We start from the raw sequence: 22,941 nt of genomic DNA, 5'->3' as shown, positions 1-22,941 counted from the left end.
GCAACCACACTTTCCAATCAGGAGTGAGCTTGCTTGAAGTCCACACCCCCACTGACTCTATCTATCAATAATTTTTAAACTTCAGTATGAGATCAAGTTCTTTTACTGAGGCATCTGATTGGCCGGTTTATAACTGGAAAAACTTGCAATAAAAAAAAATCACCAAAAAAAGATCAAGAATGTTTGTTCTGACCATTAGAATGACTAACAGCTGTTTATTTCTCTATAGAAGTCTATGGGATTTTGGCTTCTTGGAGCCAGCAGGTACTTCCTGTTTGGAATGCCACTGGGAGGGGTCACTTAGTCCAGTTCTAATATACAGTCAATGAGTTTAACAGTGCACCTGGAAAAATTTAATCAATTTTGGGCCTCTAGGGGCTGGGTGGTGTCACTGAACTGTTTTGTTTGTTTGTTTTTTAATCTATAGTCCTTTCTTTTTTCTAATTTCGGCTTGATTTCTTTGATTATTTTGTAATAATTCAAACTTTTCTTGATGAAAATTCGCTTTTTATTTCAGGTATCTATATGTGGGAGGTGCTTTTCAAAACCTAATAAAATTTGGTTTAATAGATACAGTTTCTGAGATAAGAATCAAGATTTAAAAGAATTAAATCATCCGCATGTTAATCAAATTTCAAACCTGTGAATCAAAATTAAATAGAATTAGTATTTTGTCAGCAATATTCTGCCTCGGTTTGTTTAAATGTGAGAAAACAAGCAAAAGCAGGTTTTATACTTTTTTGTGTTTTATTATGAAGGCATGTTTTCCACTTCCGGTCGTGGTGGTTTATTTGGGTTATCCTGGTACATTTGAATTATTTGATGTATAAAGTATAAGCTCATTTAAAGCAAATTTATTAGTTTTACATAATTGTATCATTCATCAGTACAAATGGATCTGATTTTTTTTAACAACGTCGACACTCAGTGAAACTGATAGTTTTTGCAAAATGTTTCATTTCGTACCTTTGATTTTTATTTTTTATTTAAAGTCACACCTCTAAAGGACTGATACTTAAACTGAATATTTTGGTTAATACACTGTCATGTTACACGAAATGTGACATATTTAAGTGTGCACCAAAGGTATACGCTTAACGTCTTGCCTAAAAGTCAATTTTACGTGATGTACTTAAAGGCAACACAGAACTCAGGCGGCGTCTTTGAAGTGGACTTTGCTGGACTTCAGCGCTCCCTTTCAGGTACTTTTGAAGTTTTTATTTTATTTTTTTATCTAATATTCCTTTTCTATATTTTAAGTTGAAACTGGTCTTTGAACGAACACGAAATGTTATTATCTTAAAGCCTAAACGCAAATTAAGCTCATTAATAATAAACAAGAACAGATTGGGTCGAACTGTCCAAACTCGGAGGGAATGGCGTCCCTCATGCCGTGGGAGTTTTCCCGACGGGTCCTATGAAAACCGGTCTTTATTTAAAATGGCTCTAGAACTGGAATAAAGAAGGGAAAAAAGGGAAAGTATCGCCTTTAGGCTGTGTGTGTTACTTTATTTTATCACGTCATGTCTTTATAAAGAGCAGGATTTAAATGGGTTATGGTTTGGAAATTATTCTTTAAACCACGGTTCCAATGTAAAAGATAAACCCGGAAAATGTGTATTTGGTATAAATGCTGAAGTATGACTGAACACAGAGGAAGAATCTTCTTTATCTTTCAGTTGCTCTTTTAGAAGGGTGAATCATCTGTCTCCATCTAATACTGTCCTCTGCATCCTCCTCCTTCACACCAACCTCCCCCATCTCCTCTTTCTCCGCCTCCATGATCCTCCTCTTTGGTCTTCCTCTCTCCTCCAACCTTAGCATCCTTTTTCCAGCATCATCACTGCTCCTCCTCTCAACGTGTCCAAACCATCTCCATCTGCTTCCCTGCATTTATCCAGAACATCCACCATGATCTGTTCCTCTGATGGATTCATTCCTGATCCATCCTGGTCTTTCCCAAAGAGAACCTCAACATCTTCATCTCTGCTTCCTCCAGCTCTGCATCAACAACATGGCTGTTCTCATTAGTCTTCTACACCTTTCCTTTTATCTTTAGTCACACATCACACCTGAAACCTTCCTCCACCTGTTCCAACCTGCTTGACCACGCCTCTCCACCTCTTTCCTACATTATTCTGGACTGCCAGACGCAGAGAAGGTTCCTCTCCAGATTGAATATTGATAGTTTTGGTCTTATGAGTTCAGTTCCTTTTCCTTTGCATTGCAGGGACTCATGAGTGACTTTGAAGAAGCAGACTTTTGTGCGCAGTTATGGCGTTTGCAACAACAAAGAGAGGTAAAGAAGGAATGTGTGGGGAAAAAACGAGAACAGAAGCGGAAGAAAAGCAGTAAAGTTCAAGCAGACGAGAGCAGCAAGAAGACAAAGAAAGAGTGCAAATTCAAAGAGGGACTGATGGAGAGGAAAGACAAGAAAAAAGAGAGGAGAAAAGAAAAAAAAAAGAAAAGAAAAAAGAAGTTAGAGAGAGAAGAGCATCAAACATCTGCATCATCTAACCTACAGCAAAAGGAGAAGCTGAGTCCAGAATATCTGACTCCTGATTTCACAGAGAAAATAATAAGAAGAAAGAAGGTGCAGTTTGGTTCTTTCCCGCCTTACATCCAGGTGAAACGTCCCACATTCTCCTCATCCTCATCCAAAGAAGCAGCAGCGGTGAGAGACAGCTCTCAGAGCTGTCCACAGGTGACCGGACTCATTCAGGCTCAAGTGCAGGACAACGACTCTCAGTGTCCCAGCGAGGACATCAACAGCCAGGATCTGTTCATCACCCAGAAGACCTTCAGAACGCCCCCCCCGGAGCTTTCCAGCAGCGAGACCAGCGACAGAGCCGTGACTGCGTTCCCGCTGGAGCTCAGGCAGCCACATTCCAAATCTAACAACAACCACAGTGAAGACCTGAAGGAGTTCAGGCCCAAAGCGGTCCATCCATACCTGGATCAGCCTTTTGTGGTGACCTCCTCCCCCTACGCAGCTTCAGGCCAGCGCTGCTCTTTGACGGCGTCCTCCACGCAGACAGAGAACTTCTTTACCTCTGAACTCTGCTCCTTCTTCAGCTTCTGCCAGAGGAGCAGAGCAGCCGAAGACTACAACAGCCTGAAACCTCTAGACTTGAGTCTGCCGCAGAGGGCAAGGACAGCCCTCTGTCTGACCACGAAGGCCTCAGGAATCTCCACCCAAGACGGTCTCCCAAGCCCTCCGTTCCCGGCTGATCCCACATTCTTCAGCGAGGAAGACCATTCCGGCCGCAGTGGCAGGAGAGAGATGATCCAGGTGAGAGGGCTCATCATCACTGTCACGATGACTCCTGGTGGTTCTTACCTGGATTTTTCCATCTTTTCTTAACAATGTTTGTTCAACTGAAAGTGCACAGAGATGTGTGGATCTCTGCAGATTTGTCAGATCTTCTACATAATTGAAAGTTAAAGTTAAGTTAAATCCAGAAATTTAAATTTACATTACAGGCTTTCAGATAGTTGTTCTAAACCTGTACTGTTAAAATACGAAAACAATCATGGTCATGAAGTGACAAAGAGCTAAAGCTTCTGTTGTGTCTTTAGAAGAACTCTGGACCAATTACAGACTTGGTTTATCTGCTGGCTTCTAGTTTGAACCTGTTCCTGTTAAGTATCCGTTTTCCTGGACCTGTCGGTCAAAGTCGACATCAGGCAGTCTGGATTTTAGTCTCTCAAGTCCGAAAAGCTCTGAAGCTTGTGGACACAGCAGGTCCTGACAAACTGGAGCCACGTAAATTTAGAAAAAAAATCTTTCTTTGCTTAGAGGAAGTGATCCTGTTTTATCCCTTGTGCTATCTTAGATGACCCCCCCTTACTTTGACGTGTTCCCCCTACCATGACAAAGGTGGATAAAGGTGGAAAGATTTCATGTAATCCATGGACACCAGTGAAGATCACAAATCATTGAAGAAAAAAGGTTCAGAGCACTGTCTAGTGGGTCTAGATGACCCCACTCCCAATGGTAAAGTGCCTAGAATAGCACAAGGGTTACGTCATTTTCAAATGATTTGGATCAGCAAACATTTGGTATGGGATCCATTTTTTATGTCTCTTGACCTGAAGGAAAGTGTTGACACTAGAGCTGTGACGGTGTCGAATTTTTGATCACCGCGGTGATGAACCACCAGGGGGCGCGGTGTCCCCCCCCCCCCCCAAAAAAAAAACGACAACAAAAAAACCCAAAAAAACAACACAAATTCCCCCGGCGGCCGCATCGGAAATAAACACAATTACAACGTACTATTCTTTGTTAACAAATAACAGTAACAACTAACAACTACATGTCTAACTTGTGAACTAACTATAGGTGTTGTAGATTGACTGTGTGTGTGAGCGCGGAGCATCTATACTTATATAGTCTATAGATATATATATACTTATATACTCCTATAGATATATATAGAGGAAGGTGTGCACACGTGTGTTGGGGGTGTGTGTTGATTCTTCTGCAGCGGGCCGCTCTGGAGCTGCATGCAAGTTTCACCTGTGCTCTCTGGTACGGACATCTTCAGACATATTCATATTATATTATGTATTGCCCAGTAATAAGCAGACTGCAGAGTGTTCAGTGTCACCTTTCCGGTAGCCGTGAAGCCTGACACCCATGAAGAACGCGGGGCAGGAGGCTCCGCCTTTGTTTATACAGACACGTAAGGTTACGCTGTAAAAAATAGTTCCCAAACAAAACATGTAGTGATATTCATGGAAATCTAACAGCGCGCGTTCACATTTGGTGTTACGGAGTGAAGGAGAACAGTAATACCCCCCAACACAAAATCCTCCAGTGGGCGGCCGTGTCGCGCACTTAAGAACGCATGCAGCTTGTAACGGAAATGAAAACAATGGAAATTAATAATTAGAAAGCAGTAAATTTGTCGTATTTCCTTGCGAGACGGAAACTTCTGTTGTAGAATGAGGATGTGTGCTTCTGAAAGCGCGCCTGTTTGTGTAACTGTAAAGGGAGCTGCGTGTCACGTGCAGCGCAGAGGCAGACAGTGGGAGCGCGCGCCTACGAGAGAGAGTGACAGGCGCGGTGGGACAAAAGGAGACAACAGTCTGAAAGAAAGAAGGAAAGTCTGAACACAGAACTAGCAGAAAAAAGAAATTATCAGCAAAGATGAAGGTGTTTAATGTGTTTATTATAGTTCCAATTAGAGTTGTGCCGATAGACGATATCATCGTCCATCGTGATGGGTGACTGACATCCCGATGGAGAGACACCATCATGATGCCATGCCCCCACCACGCTGCGAGTGGACACCATAAGCCGCGGTTACATGTGAAAAATATATTGACCGGATCAATGGTCGGATTAGAATCCAACAGTGTACATGGTTCCAGAAAAATGTTTTCAGAATATAAAAAACGTTCACATGGCTCACACTTTCGGTCAGAATAAATCATTCGCACATGCGCAGTAGGGTTTGAAAAACCGGAAGCGGATATCAGTTCCGCCGAGCGGCTATTTTTTTCTCAAACTTTATTGAATGTAACAATTCAATACAAAACAATGTTGCCAAGCGGCTTTATACATTGATATGTCAGCTTGGTAATATACAAGACGATCTTCTAAACGTGCTTTTAATAATGTTAAGATTATTATGAAACGCCTGTTCGCTCATCGTTTTATTTTTAATCCGTGTGGTCAGTGCTTTTTCTGTTGAAAAACGGAGCCGGAAAGAAGCCAGAATTAGCAGTATGCTAACACGGGCTAACAACATTAGCTTTGGGTGGTGCTGCAATCTGCATCTTGGCTGCATGTAAACATGTGGGAATAACATCAGCCTTTATTTAGTCGGGACACGACTCGAAACACAAATCCACGTGATTGTTTGAACGATTTCTAAGGACTGAGCGACATTTCTGCTTTGAAGCTCACACCGCCCCAAAGCGCTGTGTGTGTGCTCACTATCCTCTGCTCAGACACACACTTTAAGACCCGGTTCTGAGTTCGTTAGCCCGTTCCCCTAGAGCTGCGGAACGGATCGCAGTTCTAAATCTCACACACATACCGCTCATGTAACAAAGCACCCCCCCCCCTTCCACTCAAACACAAAGCTGTAAGTCCGCGCTCCGCCGGTCCACTTGACTAGTTAAGTGCGGAAGCGGACCATTTCTTTTCTAGTTTGTTTGTTACTGTTTTTGTTAAAGTCACTTCCCTCAGTTTATACTGGATCATTGCGGATGAGTCATTAGTTGGGAAATAAAATAAATAAAGTTAAATAACGAATAGCAATTATGTAAGAAGACCGAAATATTAAAAATAGCCCCCCCACGACGATATCATCGTCCATCCCGATGGTTGACAGCAAACATCGTCAACGGCCAATATAAGGGACATCGCCCAACCCTAGTTCCAATCACGCACCATATGCAAAACGTAAAAAATAAGTGCGTAAAAAAAGTGCGGTGATGCGGTGATGAGTCACAGCCCTAGTTGACACAACCTTCGACGGAACTTTAGTAGACTTTTGACCCTGTGAACACGAACTGAACTGCTTTCATACGGTTTCAAATGCTGCCTACTTGAGGGGCAAAACTTCGACGAAAAGAGCCAGCTAGTCCTCTGAGGATCACCAAGTAAAAAGTTCCTGTTCCTCCTCAATGTGCTCATTCTCCATGACTGGCTGAGAGTTCAGTTTCATGCTGTGATCGTTTTTTTAGTTTCTTGTAGGACACATCCTCTTTTACGCACTCTAGTTCACCCTCAAGTAAACAGAGCCCGGTTCTGAAGCAGACCTGGGGCCTCATTTATAAAACTTTGCGTAGGATTTGCGTCAGAAGTGGCGTACGGATGAAACATAGGACGTGCGTACGCACAGAAATATTCGTATTTATAAAACCGTGCGCACGCACATTCTACGCATCTTTCCCTTAATAAATCACAACCAATTCTAAATGCTGCGCAGCTTTAGCGGCTTCATGACACGCCCATAGTTGCCCATAAATAGTCCGTGAAACGCCCACAAATGAATATTCATTGATTGCGAAACCATGCCAAACACGGAGAGAAAATCAAAAAAACGTAACTTCACTCAATGTGAAGTAGAAGTTATTGTTGGCGAGGTGGAAAAGAGAGGAATAATGTTGTTTGGAGGGCACAGTGTGGGCATTACTAATGCCAAAAAGGCACTTGAGTGGCAGACGGCGGCAGACGCCGAAAATGCTGCAGCCTCACAACCTCGGACTGTGGCCGAAATAAAAGAAAAGGTCGGACATCAAAGTCAAGGCAAAAAAACGTCTAGCGCTGAACCCCCACACACACACACCCGTGTCTGCCACGGGTGTGGGGGGGGACGACACCGGAGCTGACCCCTCCTGATGAGAGACTGGCGGCAATAATTGGGGAATCCCTTTTAAGTGGAGTGGTGACTGAGGCGCAGGGGGACACCGACGCGCCAGATGCACTGGGTGACACCCCCCCAAAAGCCCGCAGGGGAAGTCGGAACCGGCTCATAAGCCACTCGTCCTCATTTGCCAACAAGTCTCCTTGCTGTCTAAAGATGCGTTCACTCCGAATTCTTCCATTTGCCACATCTTCTGAGAGCGTAAGATCAGCCATTGTGCGTCGTTACGCATTGTGATGGAGCATTTTATTTCCATCTATTTAATTGCATCTGACAAGCAACAGATGTCGGTAATAATCAACGTGGAAATGGGAAATTGTTCAGCGCAAATGTAATTTCTTGTTGCTTTCTGAATGGTTGAGACATACGTTGTTTTATCAAAAACAAACTAAAGGCATATGCATGAATACCATAATTCCGTACCTTATGAAGAAATGTTTTACTATGAAAACAACTTTCCCCAGTGGACAATTAATGCATCTCTCTCTCATCTCTCTATCTATCCATCTGTCTGTCTGCACCTACCGCCAGACGGACACATTGACGGGAATGTCAGTTTTGTACATTATTTCGTTCTGTTAACTATATTATTTATGAGGATGAATTGCACAACATGCCAATATTGCAGAACATATTTCACTTTTCTTTTTGCAAATAAGTGTTCATTTGAATTTCTGTTGTAATTTTCGTTTGATTTTTTTTTTGTTTGTTTCACTGCTGATCGGTCCAACGGGTGTTCGTGTAGGCTGTTTATTGTAAGACTTGCTTTGTGAAGTCTTCATGTTATTTCTGAGAGGCAGTATTGTCATTTTCACTTTCACGTGTTTCTTCCATCTGCCGACGGCGTCGCCGTTTCTCATTTCACCCGTTTTTGTGCGTACGCCTGGGTCAGAGCTTGCGTGAAGGACCGCACATTTTCCCGTCAAGTTTGCTTTTTATAAATCTCAACTATTGCGTAGAGAGTGGCGTACACCTTCTTTTGTGCGTACGCAACGTTTATAAATGAGGCCCCAGATCTGGTCCACACCAGTTCTAGTAAGCTTTCACACTGGTTAAAGCAGGAGCAGCATCAGTGGAAACCACTCTGGTGTGTGAACGCGGCGCTCTGGGTTTAGTTTTCTAAGCAAATGCTTAGAGTTCAGTAACAAAATGACTTTTTGTTTTCAGGTCAGAGCTGTCCAGATGAAATTAAACAAACCCTTCTTTTTCAAGACAAAAGGGGAGAGGCTGTCTCCCCGCCCCGAGTCTCCGCTCATGAAACTCTCTCAGGGCAGAGCCGCCACGAGCCGGAGGCGCCGCTGAGGAAAGACAGGAGCAGCTTCCTGCAAACCGACAAGCTTGTGTGTCATCTCAAGCAGATCCACCAGAGCAGTTGAGATGTTTGTGTGGATCTCAGAGTTGTTCCAGCATCAGTTCAGAAGCTTTCATTCCGGTTCCCTGCATCAAAGTTGTTCAAAACAAATATTTGGATCCTTTTTCTTCCTGTAAATTGCCTTTTCTCCGACAGTCTTGTTGCAGTCGATGTTTGAGCAGGTTTGCTGAATCCACTTCTCTCTGTTCTTTTAGCATTTTCTACATCAAATTTTCTGCCTGGTTCTGCAGAATTTTTATACATTTCAAATTGAATAAATATAGATAGTAAAACAGAAAAAATGTATGACACGTGTTGTAACACAGGTTTATTGACATTAAAACGTTTACTTAAATTCTGTTTGGAAGAATCTTTGGGCGGTCTGTAAATATCTGCAGAAATGTTTTGTCCGAGTTCACCCCGAACTGAGAAAAGAACCCAAATACGTGGGCTAATCTGGAAATGCGTTCCCATGGTAACACACGCAGACAGGTCAGAGGGTCTAGTTGTGCCTGAAGAGCTTGATCCCCATCCAGCTCCAGAGGTGGAAGAAGACGTAGACAGGAATGGTGACTGGCAGCAGCAGGCTGTAGAAGCACAGACTGCTGCTGCTGGTGCAGCCCTGAGGGAAGTTCTCATCCACGGCCGCAGAGTAGAACAAACCAAAGAGCGACACGATGGGGACCAGACCCACCAGCACAGACAAGGACAGCATCCTGAGGGCTCCAATCACAACTTCTCTACAAGAACGCTGGCTAGTGAGTACAGAAATGCGGCGTCTGTGTCACTGAGCAGGCGTCTGTGGCTCGTCTTTCCGTATGAGCCTGGCGTCTTGAGGGATCATGTTGGGGATGCCGTCGATGATGGGGTAAGCAATGCCAAGCTCCTCATTGATCAGCTCGTTGGTGTCAGGATTGTATCTGGAAAAGGGGGAAGAAAAACACGCTACTTGAAGTCTTAAAAGTTCATACGACACAAGCAAAACGTCATGCACTTCCCCTGTGTGTCATTCACAAGAAAATCATCTCAACTAATGCCTGATCTTCTCAAAGCTACATGAAACAGAGAAAAGGGCATCATTTAGGAAAGACCATCATCTTCTGACTGCACACATTCTATTTCACAGACAAGCATCACAGTTTCCCATTTCTTTTGTTAATTAATTTCTTAAGACACAAGTTTGGATAAAAACAAAAAACGATAAAACTAAGTTCAATAATCAAAATTTAGGACCCACTGCTAAGATAAGATAATAAATGTTAAAACCCAATGAATGTTTCCTTGAAAACGTGCAGGCTGACTTAATGTGTAGATTAACACAAAATAAGAGCTTGAATAAAAAAAAAAACACTTCAATTTAATTGGCAAATCTGAATATATTGGAAAAAATACGTTTCTAATCATTAAAAAAACTTCATCTCCTTCTCCCTTTTTAATTAAATACCTAAATTGACTACAGGAAACTATTTTAACTTCAGTTTCAACAAAAACGTGTAGATTTAACTTCAACTCCCAAAAACACCACACCCCTACGGCAAGTCGGGGAGGAGGACAAACACGCAAAACACATGATAATTGCAAAATGTCTGAATTCTTAAGGCCTTGATGAAGACCTGCTGTGACTGCCTTCGTTTTGATGTACGTTACTACGACGGAGTTTTAAGGCCACGGTGAGGAAAAAAAATTCTGGCCAACGTGGCGAGATTAAAGTCGTCATGTCGACTTTAATCTCGTCATGACGAGAAAAAACTCGACACAAAATTTTGAGAAAAAACTCGTCTTGTCGAGATAAAAGTCGAAATAACGTTTCGAGATTAAAGTCGCAATGTTGCGCGAGAGAGAAAAAAACTCGTAAATTTACGAGATGATTGTGGAAGTGAGCATCATGCAGAGCAGCAGGTGAACGCCGCGCAGCAGCAGATCAGACCGACTAAACTCAGTTGAACAGGTGAGCTGAATGTTTATTAATAACGTTCCAAATGTCTGGAGGCTCATTTGATTGATATACGATTCATTAAAGTTTTATTTATTGATGGTTGGTTTGCAGGATCACTGCAGCCCGATGAAGCCATCAGGTGTCCCTGCAGCTGTTTGCTTGAATCCTTTCTTCCTCCACCAAAGACCAGATCTCTACGTTTGTGTGACGCTTCCCTCTGAGGAGGAGGAGCACTTTTTGCCTTTTTCAACGCTATAATGTTAATATAACAGACTATTTTCATTCATCTTTGTTTTTTAATGATCAAACGGGTCGTTTCATCTGCAGCAGTGGGTGTTACTGTTTACTTCCGCATTGGTGATCGGATGACAGGTTCATGACGTAATGTGACAGATGAACTTCAGGTTATGTGAATGAAAAGGAGAATAAAGGCCGCAGCGGTCCTCTACACCCAAACGTGTCTCTGAGCTCCTTATTTTACATATGAAAGTCCGCTTTACTGACACTGAACAATACACCGAACCCCGGAAAGACGGCTCCACGGAAAATAATCTGATTTTGAGTCGCCAAAAGACTCAGAATCTCTTTGTTTTAAACCTATAATCCGGAAATAAAGCTTCACAAAAGGCTCCACATATTTCATCTTCAAGCTAGGCTCCGATAAACAGACAACTTCGGGGTTTTCTCCTTGTTAATCTATGACTTTTTTCCCGTAAGTTTACGAGTTTTTATTTCCTAATAAAATTACTTTTTTTTGTGGCCATAAAACTCTGTCGTAAACTCTTAAATACACAGTCACTAGCTCACTAACATTAGCCATAACACTGAATACTCCTGAAAGACTCAGCTTCACTTCTCTCGCGCAATATTGCGACTTTAATCTCGAAACGTTATTTCGACTTTTATCTCGACACGACGAGTTTTTTCTCGAAACTTTGTGTCGAGTTTTTTCTCGTCATGACGAGATTAAAGTCGACATGACGACTATAATCTCGTCATGTTGGCCAGAATTTCTTTTCCTCGCCGTGGCCCTAAAACTCCGTCGTACGTTACCGTTTACGTGTCGTAGCTGTAATCTAGGATTACCTCAGCGGCTTCTTGGACAGAGGACATGCGAGGACATCCAGCAGGGAGGAGTCGAACGGCGGCGGCACGTCGTCCTTCACCGCTGTGAAGCTCCTCACGGTCACTCTGGAGGCCGCCGGCGACTGCTGGAGCGGCGAGCAGCTCACTCGGCGGTAAACACGAGCCGTCCCCAAAGCCAACCGGACAACATCCTTAAACATGACCGACAGGGACCAACAACTGTGTTACACAGGAAAACACCGTTTTTGTGTCACCCAAATAATTGTCCATTTCCGGTGAATGTTTGTCAAAAGGTTCCGCAGAAGGGATGCTGGTGTCAATTAAATACAACGAATATTTTTGATAAAAAAAATTAAAAGAAAACGCAACAACAAACAACAAAAGTTTTATGTTTTCATATAGTGCAGGTGTCAGACAAGTGTGTCTATTCTTAAGGATTAGAAAAATGAACACACAATTTTTTATTGTTTGAATTTATGTGACCACCAGATGGGAGTATTGTTTTATTTATATATGCATACATATGTATGTGTGTATGTATGTATGTATGTATGTATGTATGTATGTATGTATGTATGTATGTATGTATGTATGTATGTATGTATGTATGTATGTATGTATGTATGTATGTATGTATGTATGTATGTATGTATGTATGTATGTGTATATTCAGCCATAGTAATGTTTGTTAGATCAAAAATAATTTTAATTAATAATTTCCCCAAAAGTTCATTTTTGACAGCTAGTCTACCCTATTTTTTTGCATACACAATTGTGTGAAATTTTGTTAGATTTCTCCCCACAAACAAACAAACAAACAAACAAACAAACAAATAAACAGATAAGTAGATAAATGCACAAATAAATAATTTTGAACACTGAATCCATAAAATGTGTTTGTTTAAATAACATTTTTCAATAAATATTTGAGGTCAAATCCATACGGCTGGAGTTACTGTTCTGAGACTCTCTTGGCAAAGCTCTAGCTTCCTTGTAAACTGTCTCTAGCTGTGAAATGAGTGTGACATCACCCATAGAAAATGGTTTACTCCTGGCTCCAACCAGATGAAGTCAATCCAGTCGCCATTTTTTGATAATATGGACGCCTGACATGTTAGTAAGCAGTGATTGGTCCAAGTTGATCTGAGTCATGGCAGTTACTCTGGAAGTTCACGCGCCTACCACTTGAAAGCTACATGAAACCTGTCAAACATTTCAAACGTTGGACGTGAGACCACCTACTTTTATTGAGGCTTCTTGTAGCATTGCCACAAAGGTATCCAGTGGAGAGAAAAAAATAGAAAATCTTATTGAAAACTGAACTACAGATATGAATGAAGTGGGTTTGAAAAAGCAATTGCTTAAACACAACTACAAACTGTGTATGTGTTTGTATTTAATGTTGTTTATAATTATATGAGGGATTTTGTGAATTCTGGAGGAAGTGGGTGGAGTCACCAGAAAGGGAAGAAAAAGAGTAAGGGCCCGTACACACCGGGACGAATATTCGCCAGGCGTTTTTCGCCACGTTTTTTGTGTTCACACCCAGGCGATTTTCGCTGACGATGAGCCGAGCGAACATGCAATTTCCTTCCCTGACATTAGATGGCCCTTAATGTAAACAGAAATACTCCTGTACACAAGGTGGCGCTGTGCAACTTTATGCTTCTTAAAGTCGCTTTTCACTCAGAAGAAGAGAGCAAGTATTTACGCGCTTGTCAGAATCAAACAAAGAAAACATGAATATTTCAAGCACCAGTAGCTCCAACTGGTGCTTGGTTCAGGGATATTTTAGAATGTCCGTCATTATTTCTTCGCGGCAGTACTCTTGGAATTCCTGTTTGAACACTGAAAGAGGGACTAAAGAGACTGAAACAAATAAGGGGACTTTTTATTTTGGGGAATTTGGAAAATATGTGTTTATATGTTTGACTTTAGTTTGTATTGATTAAAAAGGTAAATTAGTACAACCCTAATTTCTTTTAAGAGTGTAATTTATACAGCTTGTTACAATCTCATTGGTCAGTTTACAACTTAAATAACTTGCAATAAAGAAAAAATATAATGGAAAAAAATGCAGATTATTAAGAGCATGTTAATAACATGTATCAGAGCAAGAATTTTTATTCTGACAAACAACCTTAGAGCTGTTTATTTCTCAATAGAAGTCTATGGAATTTTGGCTTCTTGGAACCAGCGGGTTCTTCCTGTGGGAACGCCAGGGGGAGGTGTCACACAGTCCAGTTCTGGATATACCGTCAATGGATGAAACACAACAGAAACAACTGTTTTCCATGTCCGATGGTCTGGGAGATGTTCATCATCTCTATTAAAATACATGCGACACAGTGAAACCAAACACACAAAATCAACTACTGGTATGTTCTTCATACGGAAAAACATCAGACTAGACTTTCACATGAAGACAGAAAGCCAAACTGTTAGATTCTTTACATTAGCTTTTTTTTTTCTTTAGCAACTATAGAAGCTTTAAAAAAACATGTGCTACAAAGATCTGACACATCTTTGTAGCACACATCTTTTCTGGAAGTTTGTCTCCTTCAAACTCAGCTGGGTTCTACGAGACGAAGAATTGTAGAAGACTTTTTCTTCTTACCAATAATTTACGTTTCTCTGCCAGACCTGTTAACTTACCACTTTCAGATTTCTGACTCTGATCAGCTCTTGCCTACTATATTCTCAGAGCCATCAGCACATCAGAACCTTCCTCTGCCTGGAACTGGATATCCTTTCTCGGTTTCATCCTTGAGGAGCTGCCTTGCAACTCACGAGTTTGGGTCCTCTCTGACAGCAGCAGTTAATCCCCTCTGCGGCGTCGGCAGCAGAGCAGACAGCCTGATGCTGCAGAACAACCACCATCTTTTAGCCTGATTCATCCCTCATGACGCCCAAATGTCTGCTGACCTTTTCAGGGGCTCCTCACCTTTATATCACACTCCTCAGGGGCCAAAGTTTGGAGTTAACAAAGATGTTATGGCAGATTCAGGATCCAGAGCTGCTGTCACAAACTTCTACCAAGTAACCATTGTTTTTTTTCAGATCCTTAAACAAGCCACGTGTCCAGGAGATCAATATATCTTTATTTTCTCATCTTTTCATCTGCTCGTTCGTACTTTAAAGTTTAGGGATCTCTAATAGTGACAGTTTATATTGATATTGAAAATAAAATGTAAAAAAAAATGTAGCTGCCATTGTTGTCACATGATCACCTGTTCCCCTGCAGGTTTTGTGTTGTGTGTATGGAGAGGGTGGGCAGGTCCTGGTATTTTTATATTGACTGCTTTTTTTTAACACGTTCATCTGGAATGATTTTGCAAACCTTAAAAATTAGCTTTTATTTCATTCATCTTCTACTTCAAAACCCGTTTTGTCCCTTTTGGGGTAACAGGGCTACCACTTGTGGGCGAAGGCAGGGGACTTTCTGGACAGGTCGCCAGTCTGTCATAGGGCCACAATCACACACCCATGCACTTGTCCTGTCTAACAGATGAGCAAACAAATCAGAGCGGAGGGCCTCTTGTGTTACAATAAGGGGTTATGAATCTTCTGACACATGAGATGTATATTTAAATAAACCCCTTTTGGGTTTGAGGCTAAACTATATTCAATATGTTTGCATGCTTTTTGTAGGAGCCATGAATGTGATTGTAGTTCCCCTTACTGCCAGTAGGCAGATTCTGTATGTAAGGGAAGACGTCACAGTGTTTGTCAGGTGTTTTGGCCCGGAAGGGCAAAGGGTTTTGACCGCAGTACCGCACGAGCGTAAGAACGCAGGCTGGTCAATGTCACACGCAAGTATGTATGTAAAACGACAGCAAATAAATGTCAATATCGCCATACAAAATGGGAGTGGACATTTAATGACTGGAGCAAACAGATGCGCGTCAACCTCACCTGGGTCAAAACAACCTCAGTAGCTGAGTTGTAGGCTTAGCTCCTTCACTTTTTTTGTTTTGTTGTTGGACCGGACGGAAAAGAAGAAGAGAGTGGGATGTTAGAGATGCGGGGTAAAGTACTAAAGGGAGGAAAAAGGGGAAATTGGAAGATGATTACAGAAGGAGGGCGGTGGGTAGAATCACAAAGCAGCAGGATGCTGAAAGTTTATCATCATTACAGTCAAGTTTAGATGTTAGTCAAAAGGGACAGTTCATAGGCGCATACTTGTGCACACAAAGCAACACATGTACAGCATTTAATTCAGTCACGCAAACTATTTGTGAGCTGACACATGTGCTCGAGTGAGTGTTTCTGTTCTTCTGTGGATGAGGGAATGTGAAAAGGGGGAGAGTGCCCAGTTATCCCCAGACCAAGACTCCCACAGCAGCAGCAGCAGCAGCAGCCAGTACCCCACGACACACATGTGGGATAGCAGATAAAGGAAATCCGCCCACCATCATGTCAGTCTGCATTTTTATTCTTAAAGGATCTATACCATGCAAAATCATTTTTGTTTTTTAGCTTTTAATTGTATCATAATGTTCCTTCCTAATGAAACAAAAAGAAACTCCAAAGCGGTATTTGAATTCGTTCACACATTTCTAAGTATTCCACTAAAAACCTGCACTCTGAAAAACCAGCCCCTCCCACTCCACGCAAACAAGTTGGTTTTCGTGGAGTGTACCAGCTGTTTTCCTGCATTACCTGCTGTCTTTATGTCAAATACTGACACCAACTAAACCACAGAAAAGACACGTCATAAAAATATCTTCAATAGTTGGTAAATAATTACATTGTTAACATAAGCTGAGTCATCCAATAGCACGCAATGATCCAGGTGTTGCGTAATCAAGTGCGTAATCCGTCTCTAAGACAGGAGCCTGCAGCTGCGGCCTATTGATTGTTAGAGTGAAAAAGATTCCCAATTACCTGTGTTTGTGTGCTTCACCCAGACACCGGTGAGTTGTGCCCCCCTCTCGAATTTTTTGACTTATGTTCTAAAAACTACCACAAAGATGTGTGGGCGCGAGTGTCTTGCAGCAGAGGGCGCCGTGTAACATTCAAAATGAAACCTTCCGACGTAGCGGTGGTCACATGCACATCGGGTCTACTGTGTCGGAGCAGGGAATAACCCCCTTTGCCTGCTCTGGTGGAAATTGGGTTGAGCACGGGTTTTTCTTTTGGCTATTGCCTTTTCATGTGGCTGTTTTACGTTGTTTCACTTTTTTTTTTTGCACCATAAATGTGGAGAGGATGAAGACATGGGTGCGATGTTCAGTGTCGGATGTGTCAAAATAAAAGCTGAGTCTCCTCCATCGCTGAGCTATTTCATTTTGTATTACACTGCAGGCATGCTATTGGAAGTGTGGACCCTGGAAAATGCCACCCCCTTTTATGTGCCGCACCTCCCCCATATCAAAAACCACCACTGCTGCCAGCACCACCCCCAGACAAACAAATACACCCACTTTCTCCACGGAGTATGTTTGTCCTCATACATGTGTGGGTTTCTTTTGGCTTCCTTCCACAGTCCAAACACATGCTTCATAGGTTCATTGGTGTCTGACTGTGCAGCCCTGCAACAGACTGGCAAGCTGTCTAGGAAGTACCCCATCATTCACCCAACAGTAGCTGGGATAGGCTCCAACAGCCCCATGACCCCAAAGGGATTCAGTGGGTTCTGAAAATGGATGGATATTTAATCCATGCTTCCCTCCTAACCCTTCCTAACTAGGAAGTTATTTTTTTAAATCTGTGGTACTGTTCGTTTATGTTGTTAACAAATGGTCGATCAAACAGATAGATCTTTTGCTCCAAATTCATCAATTTAAGAGTTCTTCTCTGCTATTGATATTGACGTATAGTAATAGTTTTAAAGCTAAATCTTAGTTTTTACTGGCTGTTTACCACTGTTAAAGGAGTCAGACATACCATTAAAAATAGATGTTTGGCAAATGTCTTGTCAAATTCAGCTCATGCAGCACCTCCAAAGAATTGGCCGTGGTCAACCTAACTATCCTCTGAGTACTGGTTCTAAGAGAGAGAGCTTTGTCTGTACTATTTTATACAAAAATGTATGTGGCTTTTGGGTGCCTTTCCGTTGATGGTGTTTTGGCTGAGGCCCTGTGATGGACTGGAGAACTGTTAAGCGTGTACCCCCCTTCCCCCGTCAGTGGCTGAGATAGGCTCCAGCAACCCTGAGACCCCAAAAGGGATTAAGCATATTTAGAAAATAGATGGATAGTTGGCCAGGTCAGTTAAGGCTGCAAAAGCCCATGGGCTGTTTAAAAAGCCTGTCACGAAGCCACTTTGAGTTGACACAATATTTCACAACTAAAACATTCTCTGCATCTTAACCCCATGTGCTATCCTATGGGGTCAAGAGGACCTTTGACGTGTTATTCCTACCATGACAAAGGTGGATAAAGGTGGAAAGATTTCAGAGGATTTCATGTAATCCATGGAAGCCAGTGAAGATCACAAATCATTGAAGAAAAAAGGTACAGCGCACTGTCTTGAGGGGTCTAGATGACCCAACTCCCAATGTCAAAGTGCTTAGGATAGCACACGGGTTAATGATGTTTAGTCTTGTCACTATGTGTGTGTGGATTTGATTGGTCAGAGGCCAAGTGGGAAATAGGATGGGGCTAGTTTGACTAATGACAACCTAACAGGGTGCTATATGAGTATGAGGTCTGGCGAGCCTTACTGATGGCTGTCCAGTCTCTGTATGACCTGACCAGGAGCTTGGTTTGCATAGCTGGCAGTAAGTGATATCAGTTCCCAGTGCAGGGCTGCCCTTAATCAACTTCTAGGTGCAGCCAGGGGCCAGAGGGATTTTGGTTTGGGGACCGCATAATTTCCTCTCTGGTATTTGCAGATGACGTTGTCCTGTTGGCTTAATCCAGCGAGGACCTCCAGCGTGTATTGGGGTGGTTTGCAGCTGATTGTGAAGTGGCTGGGGTGAGGGGTCAGCACTACTAAGTCTGAGGCCATGGCCTCTCTCAAGCACAGGTGTTAGCTCACCTTTGCACAAATAGCTTGCGTGACTGAATGAAATGTTTCACATGTGTTGGTCTGAAGGCACAAGTATGTTTGAGTGAACATTAGTTGTATTATGTTCATGATGACATTTTTGTATGTGAACATTATTGGAGCCAACAGGTATGTTTATAACATTTGAGTGTGGACAGGCCCTGCCCCTTTTAGATTTGTTACAAAATCTAAACCTGACAGTAATGATTATTAACTTCCAGCAACTTGTTTGTTTATGATGCTTTATGACCCCCCCCCCCCCCTTCTATAACCATCCTCCTATCCCCCCCTCTCTGACATCTCTCTATCTTCTTCCCTCCTTTTCCTTTCCGTCCAGTCCAACATAAAAACTGTTATAAATATAATGAAGTTATATAATGTTTAGTCTTAAATTAAATTACAACAGGGGTTTAGTCAAATATACACCTTGTATGTCAGAAGATTCATAACCCATGTTGTAAAAGTAAAATATGTCCAACACAAGAGGCTTTCAGCTCTCATCTGTTGCTCAGGGGTTGGACAGGACAAGTTAAAAAAATAATCTGTTTAGTAAATCTGCTTGATAATGACATCATATTTAATGCACAAAAATGTCTGATTATGATATCTCAGACAAAATTAGACAAAGATTCCCTGATTTTTATCTATCAAATGTGCTTGTGTGTACTAATATGATAAAGTATCTTGGGCATGTAATTTCAGAGGAGTTGTCAGATGACGCTGATATCTACAGGCAGTGTTGTGTGGTATTTAGCCAAGCCAACAATCTTTCTCTAAAGTTTGGCATGTGTACAGAAGAAGTCAAGGTGACATTATTTAAGGCATTTTGTACTCTTCTGTATACAGCTCATCTTTGGGCTAACTATAAAAGGACCAGTATGAGAAAGCTGGAGGTTTCATACAATGACGCTCTAGGAGTGCTCTTAAAAAAAGCAGAGGAGGACAAGTGCTACTGAGCTGTTTTCTCTCACAATTAACACTCTCTGGGCTTGCATGCACGCACCCATGTTCAGGTTTATCTGCAGGCTAAATGCTGCAGAGAAGACTCTCATCTTGGCCATAAGTAACATTAGATTTAGTACCATGCACTTCCAGTCAAATTTGAGGAAACACTGGAGGGACTGTCTTTTTATTTGTCCTTGTAACTGTTAGGTACCGGGGCCAGGGCGGCTTTTGTTTTGTTTCTGTTCACTTCCGGTTTTATTTTGACACTTCGGGTTACTGGTTCCTCATCACTTGTTGTCTTTACGTTCATTCATTGTTCGCACCTGGTTACGCACCTAGTTACGCACCTGTTTCCCATTCACTGTTGTGTATATATTCCGTGTGTTTTCCGGTACATGTCTAGCCTGGTCTCGGACAGAGGACCACATTTCATCTCCCAGGTGTGGAAGTTCTTTTGTGCAGCTTTCGGCGCAAATGCCAGCCTCTCCTCAGGGTTCCATCCTCAGTCTAACCGGCAGGCTGAGAGGACAAACCAGGACCTCTAAGCAGCCCTCCGTTGCGTTTGCTCTCACCACCAGACCTCCTGGAGCTCCATGCTTCCCTGGGTTGAGTATGCCCACAATTCCATGACCTCATCTGCATCTGGAATGTCTCCCTTTGAGTGCTCCCTGGGTTACCAACCCCCCCTTGTTTCCAGAGCAGGAGAAGGAGGTGGCGGTGCCATCCGTCCAACACCTGTACCGCTGCTGCAGGCGCATCTGGAGGGAGGCGTGGGCCGCTCTCCTCCGCTCTTCTGCTACCAACAAGAGACTGGCTGACCAGCATCGTCGCCCGGTGCCCGCCTACGTGCCAGGCCAGTCAGTCCTTTTCTCTACCACGCACATCAAGTTGCGGACAGAGTCGAGGAAGCTCTCACCCAGGTACATCGGACCCTTCGAGGTGGTGAGGGTAATTAACCCCATGGCGGTCCAGTTGCGCCTGCCACGAACGATGCACATGTAACCCTGCTTAATATGGAGTCCTATACTGTTCAGAATTAAATAAATAAATATTTAATTAAATAATTAAATATGACCTCATGCAAATACACAATCAACCAATAAATCTCTCATAAATATATAAAAAGATCATGAAATTGTGAAAAACCTGCACACTGATTTTAAATTAGGCAACGTATTATTCAATATATTTCATTTTGCTTTAAAAACCTGTTTATTATTTTAAAACAGCATTTTAAAATATTCATTTTTAATCATGTTGAATATTATTATAATTCTGTCTTTTTTCAGAACCTTGGATTTCAAAATCAATATTTTCCAAAGTAGCTTTGTTTTTATTTCATGTTGCTGTTTTTCACAAAGGCGTATTTATTTCATGGAGAGCTTTTTCAGGAGAATGGGTCAGCAGCACCCTAACTACATCGATCGAAGAAGCTTCAGCAAACGTGACGGCGCAATGCACACCCCTCAACACTAGGGGGAGTATGCACCTCAACACATCCAGTGTTACCATAAAATGGGCAGTTTTGGTTCTAAATTTGCGGATAAAAGTGGCTTTGGGAGAGTGTGCATAATTCGGGTGATTTTGTGGTCGGTTCAGCAATTTTCATCTTCTCATGAACATCTATTAGTGGCCTAAGTTAGGCTGAGTGGTTGTTGGAGTTCCACTAAGCTTCTATGAACTGGAGTTTCCATGAATGCACCATGCCGCGTGTGGGAGGAGCTATCAGCTAATGTTTTTAGGCTGATAGCCACATGGAGCGGTTGATTGTCCTTATATCAGACACAATGCATGGATGCACAATGCACATGGAGAGTGTTAAGATGTCAGAAACGTCATCGCAGGAAAGGTTCAACATTTTCCCTGAGGGAAAAATAAAATCACAGGACCTGATTATAATCATTCTCAATGGCGTAAGAATGAGGAGTGTTTCAACCGGGGACTTCGAGACGTGGACGACCGGAGCTCCTCTGTGGTTTGGTCCACACAAACCATCGAACTACAAAAACAGAGTCGTAGATGTTTGCATCTTCTGCAGCAGACAGATTGTTTGACTCTATTTGATCTCTAATGTCAGCAAAGCTGCGCAGATATCGCTGAAACATGTCATCTCTCTGACTGGTACACCGCTGAGCGGGTATCGAGGAATAAGAGTCGATTTCCATGGATGAGCCAATGAGCGTTTAGATCCCGCCCACTATCACTGATTGACAGACAAACCTATTCTCCTGGGGGGTATTCCAGGAAGCATGTTTAAACTAGCCTGACTTTAAGCCTGAACTCTGGCTGAAATCCGCCTGAACTTGCTTACTCTGGGTATGTCGGTTCCAAAAGACCGGATATGAGTTGGCGTAATTACGTTCGACTTGGTAACCCTGGGTTAAAGCACGGTGCATAAAGACATTCTCAATAGATCGCCGATTTCTGGAGTCACCATGGAAACGCGTGGAGAGAAAAAAAAGCGCGACACTTGAGACGGAAGTGAGATTTTGTCTGAGATTTTAATGACGGCGGTTAAAAATTATAAGTCCATCAAAAAAGTAACACGGCTGAAAAATAATTTAAATAATTTTGTTAAATTTATTCAAACTCAATAATTGTTTATACAACTCAAATTTACGTATTTATCTAACTAAATGTCACATTACTCCATTAATCTTTTTTCCATCTTAATTACTTATATTTCTTGAACTTTCATATGTCTAAGTTTGAGCCGGCAGATATGCTCATTTTTACAACAATAAAAAGAACGGAAAAAAAATGCACCAAGTGCAAAAACTCACTAAAGAATTTCCCATCATTGTTATAACAGAACTAAACGGTAGGGGTGCTATATAAACTCATCATAACAGAACTAAATGGTAGGGGTGCTATATAAACTCATCATAACAGAACTAAATGGTAGGGGTGCTATATAAACTCATCATCCTATCCTTTACTCTCACTCATGGTGCAGAGACGTAAGCATAGTAGGACAAAATAGCTCGGCCAAACACGGTGAAACACAGTAAAACAGCTATACAACTAAACACATTATGTAAAAAACCCACACTTAAACCCAAATCCGTCCAGACAGGCAAAGGGAAGGATATCCCAGAATCCCTTGCGGTGCCGATCTAACAGCAGCATCAAAGTTACACCTACTTAATTGAATTAATTTGAACGAAAGGAAAATAACTGTCTGAAAACTACGTGTAATTTTTAACAAAAAAATTTCTAACAAAAAAAATGATTTATCTTAACTGAAG

At 42.1% G+C, this 22,941-nt stretch overlaps 2 protein-coding genes across 4 annotated transcripts; one reads left to right on the top strand and one right to left on the bottom strand.

Moving 5' to 3' along the window:
• The first annotated feature begins 1,067 nt into the window (after positions 1-1,067).
• LOC110013427 (uncharacterized) lies at positions 1,068-8,824 on the top strand. Of its 3 annotated transcripts, none has more exons than XM_078948185.1 (3): positions 1,068-1,202; positions 2,231-3,292; positions 8,595-8,824. In XM_078948185.1, the coding sequence occupies exons 2-3, from the start codon at positions 2,237-2,239 to the stop codon at positions 8,682-8,684; spliced, it is 1,146 nt and encodes a 381-aa protein (XP_078804311.1). In that variant the 5' UTR covers positions 1,068-1,202; positions 2,231-2,236; the 3' UTR covers positions 8,685-8,824. The 3 variants fall into 3 exon arrangements, with proteins under 3 accessions (XP_078804311.1, XP_020555263.1, XP_078804310.1); XM_020699604.3 differs by having other exon boundaries at positions 8,550-8,824; XM_078948184.1 differs by lacking the exon at positions 1,068-1,202 and having other exon boundaries at positions 2,108-3,292; positions 8,550-8,824.
• A 222-nt stretch (positions 8,825-9,046) lies between these two features.
• On the bottom strand, positions 9,047-12,059 carry pyurf (PIGY upstream open reading frame). The gene is made up of 2 exons (XM_004084187.5): positions 11,756-12,059; positions 9,047-9,653 (listed from the first exon to the last, which is right to left on the bottom strand). The coding sequence occupies exons 1-2, from the start codon at positions 11,953-11,955 to the stop codon at positions 9,518-9,520; spliced, it is 336 nt and encodes a 111-aa protein (XP_004084235.1). The 5' UTR covers positions 11,956-12,059; the 3' UTR covers positions 9,047-9,517.
• Positions 12,060-22,941: the final 10,882 nt, after the last annotated feature.

The sequence above is a fragment of the Oryzias latipes genome, chromosome 6 (genome assembly GCF_053564925.1).
Source record: "Oryzias latipes strain Hd-rR chromosome 6, Olatipes_Hd-rR_3.1".
In the NCBI taxonomy this organism is placed as follows: domain Eukaryota; kingdom Metazoa; phylum Chordata; class Actinopteri; order Beloniformes; family Adrianichthyidae; genus Oryzias; species Oryzias latipes.
The sequence above is the reverse complement of the archived record's forward strand: the minus strand, read 5'-3'. Positions and strand labels throughout refer to the sequence as shown.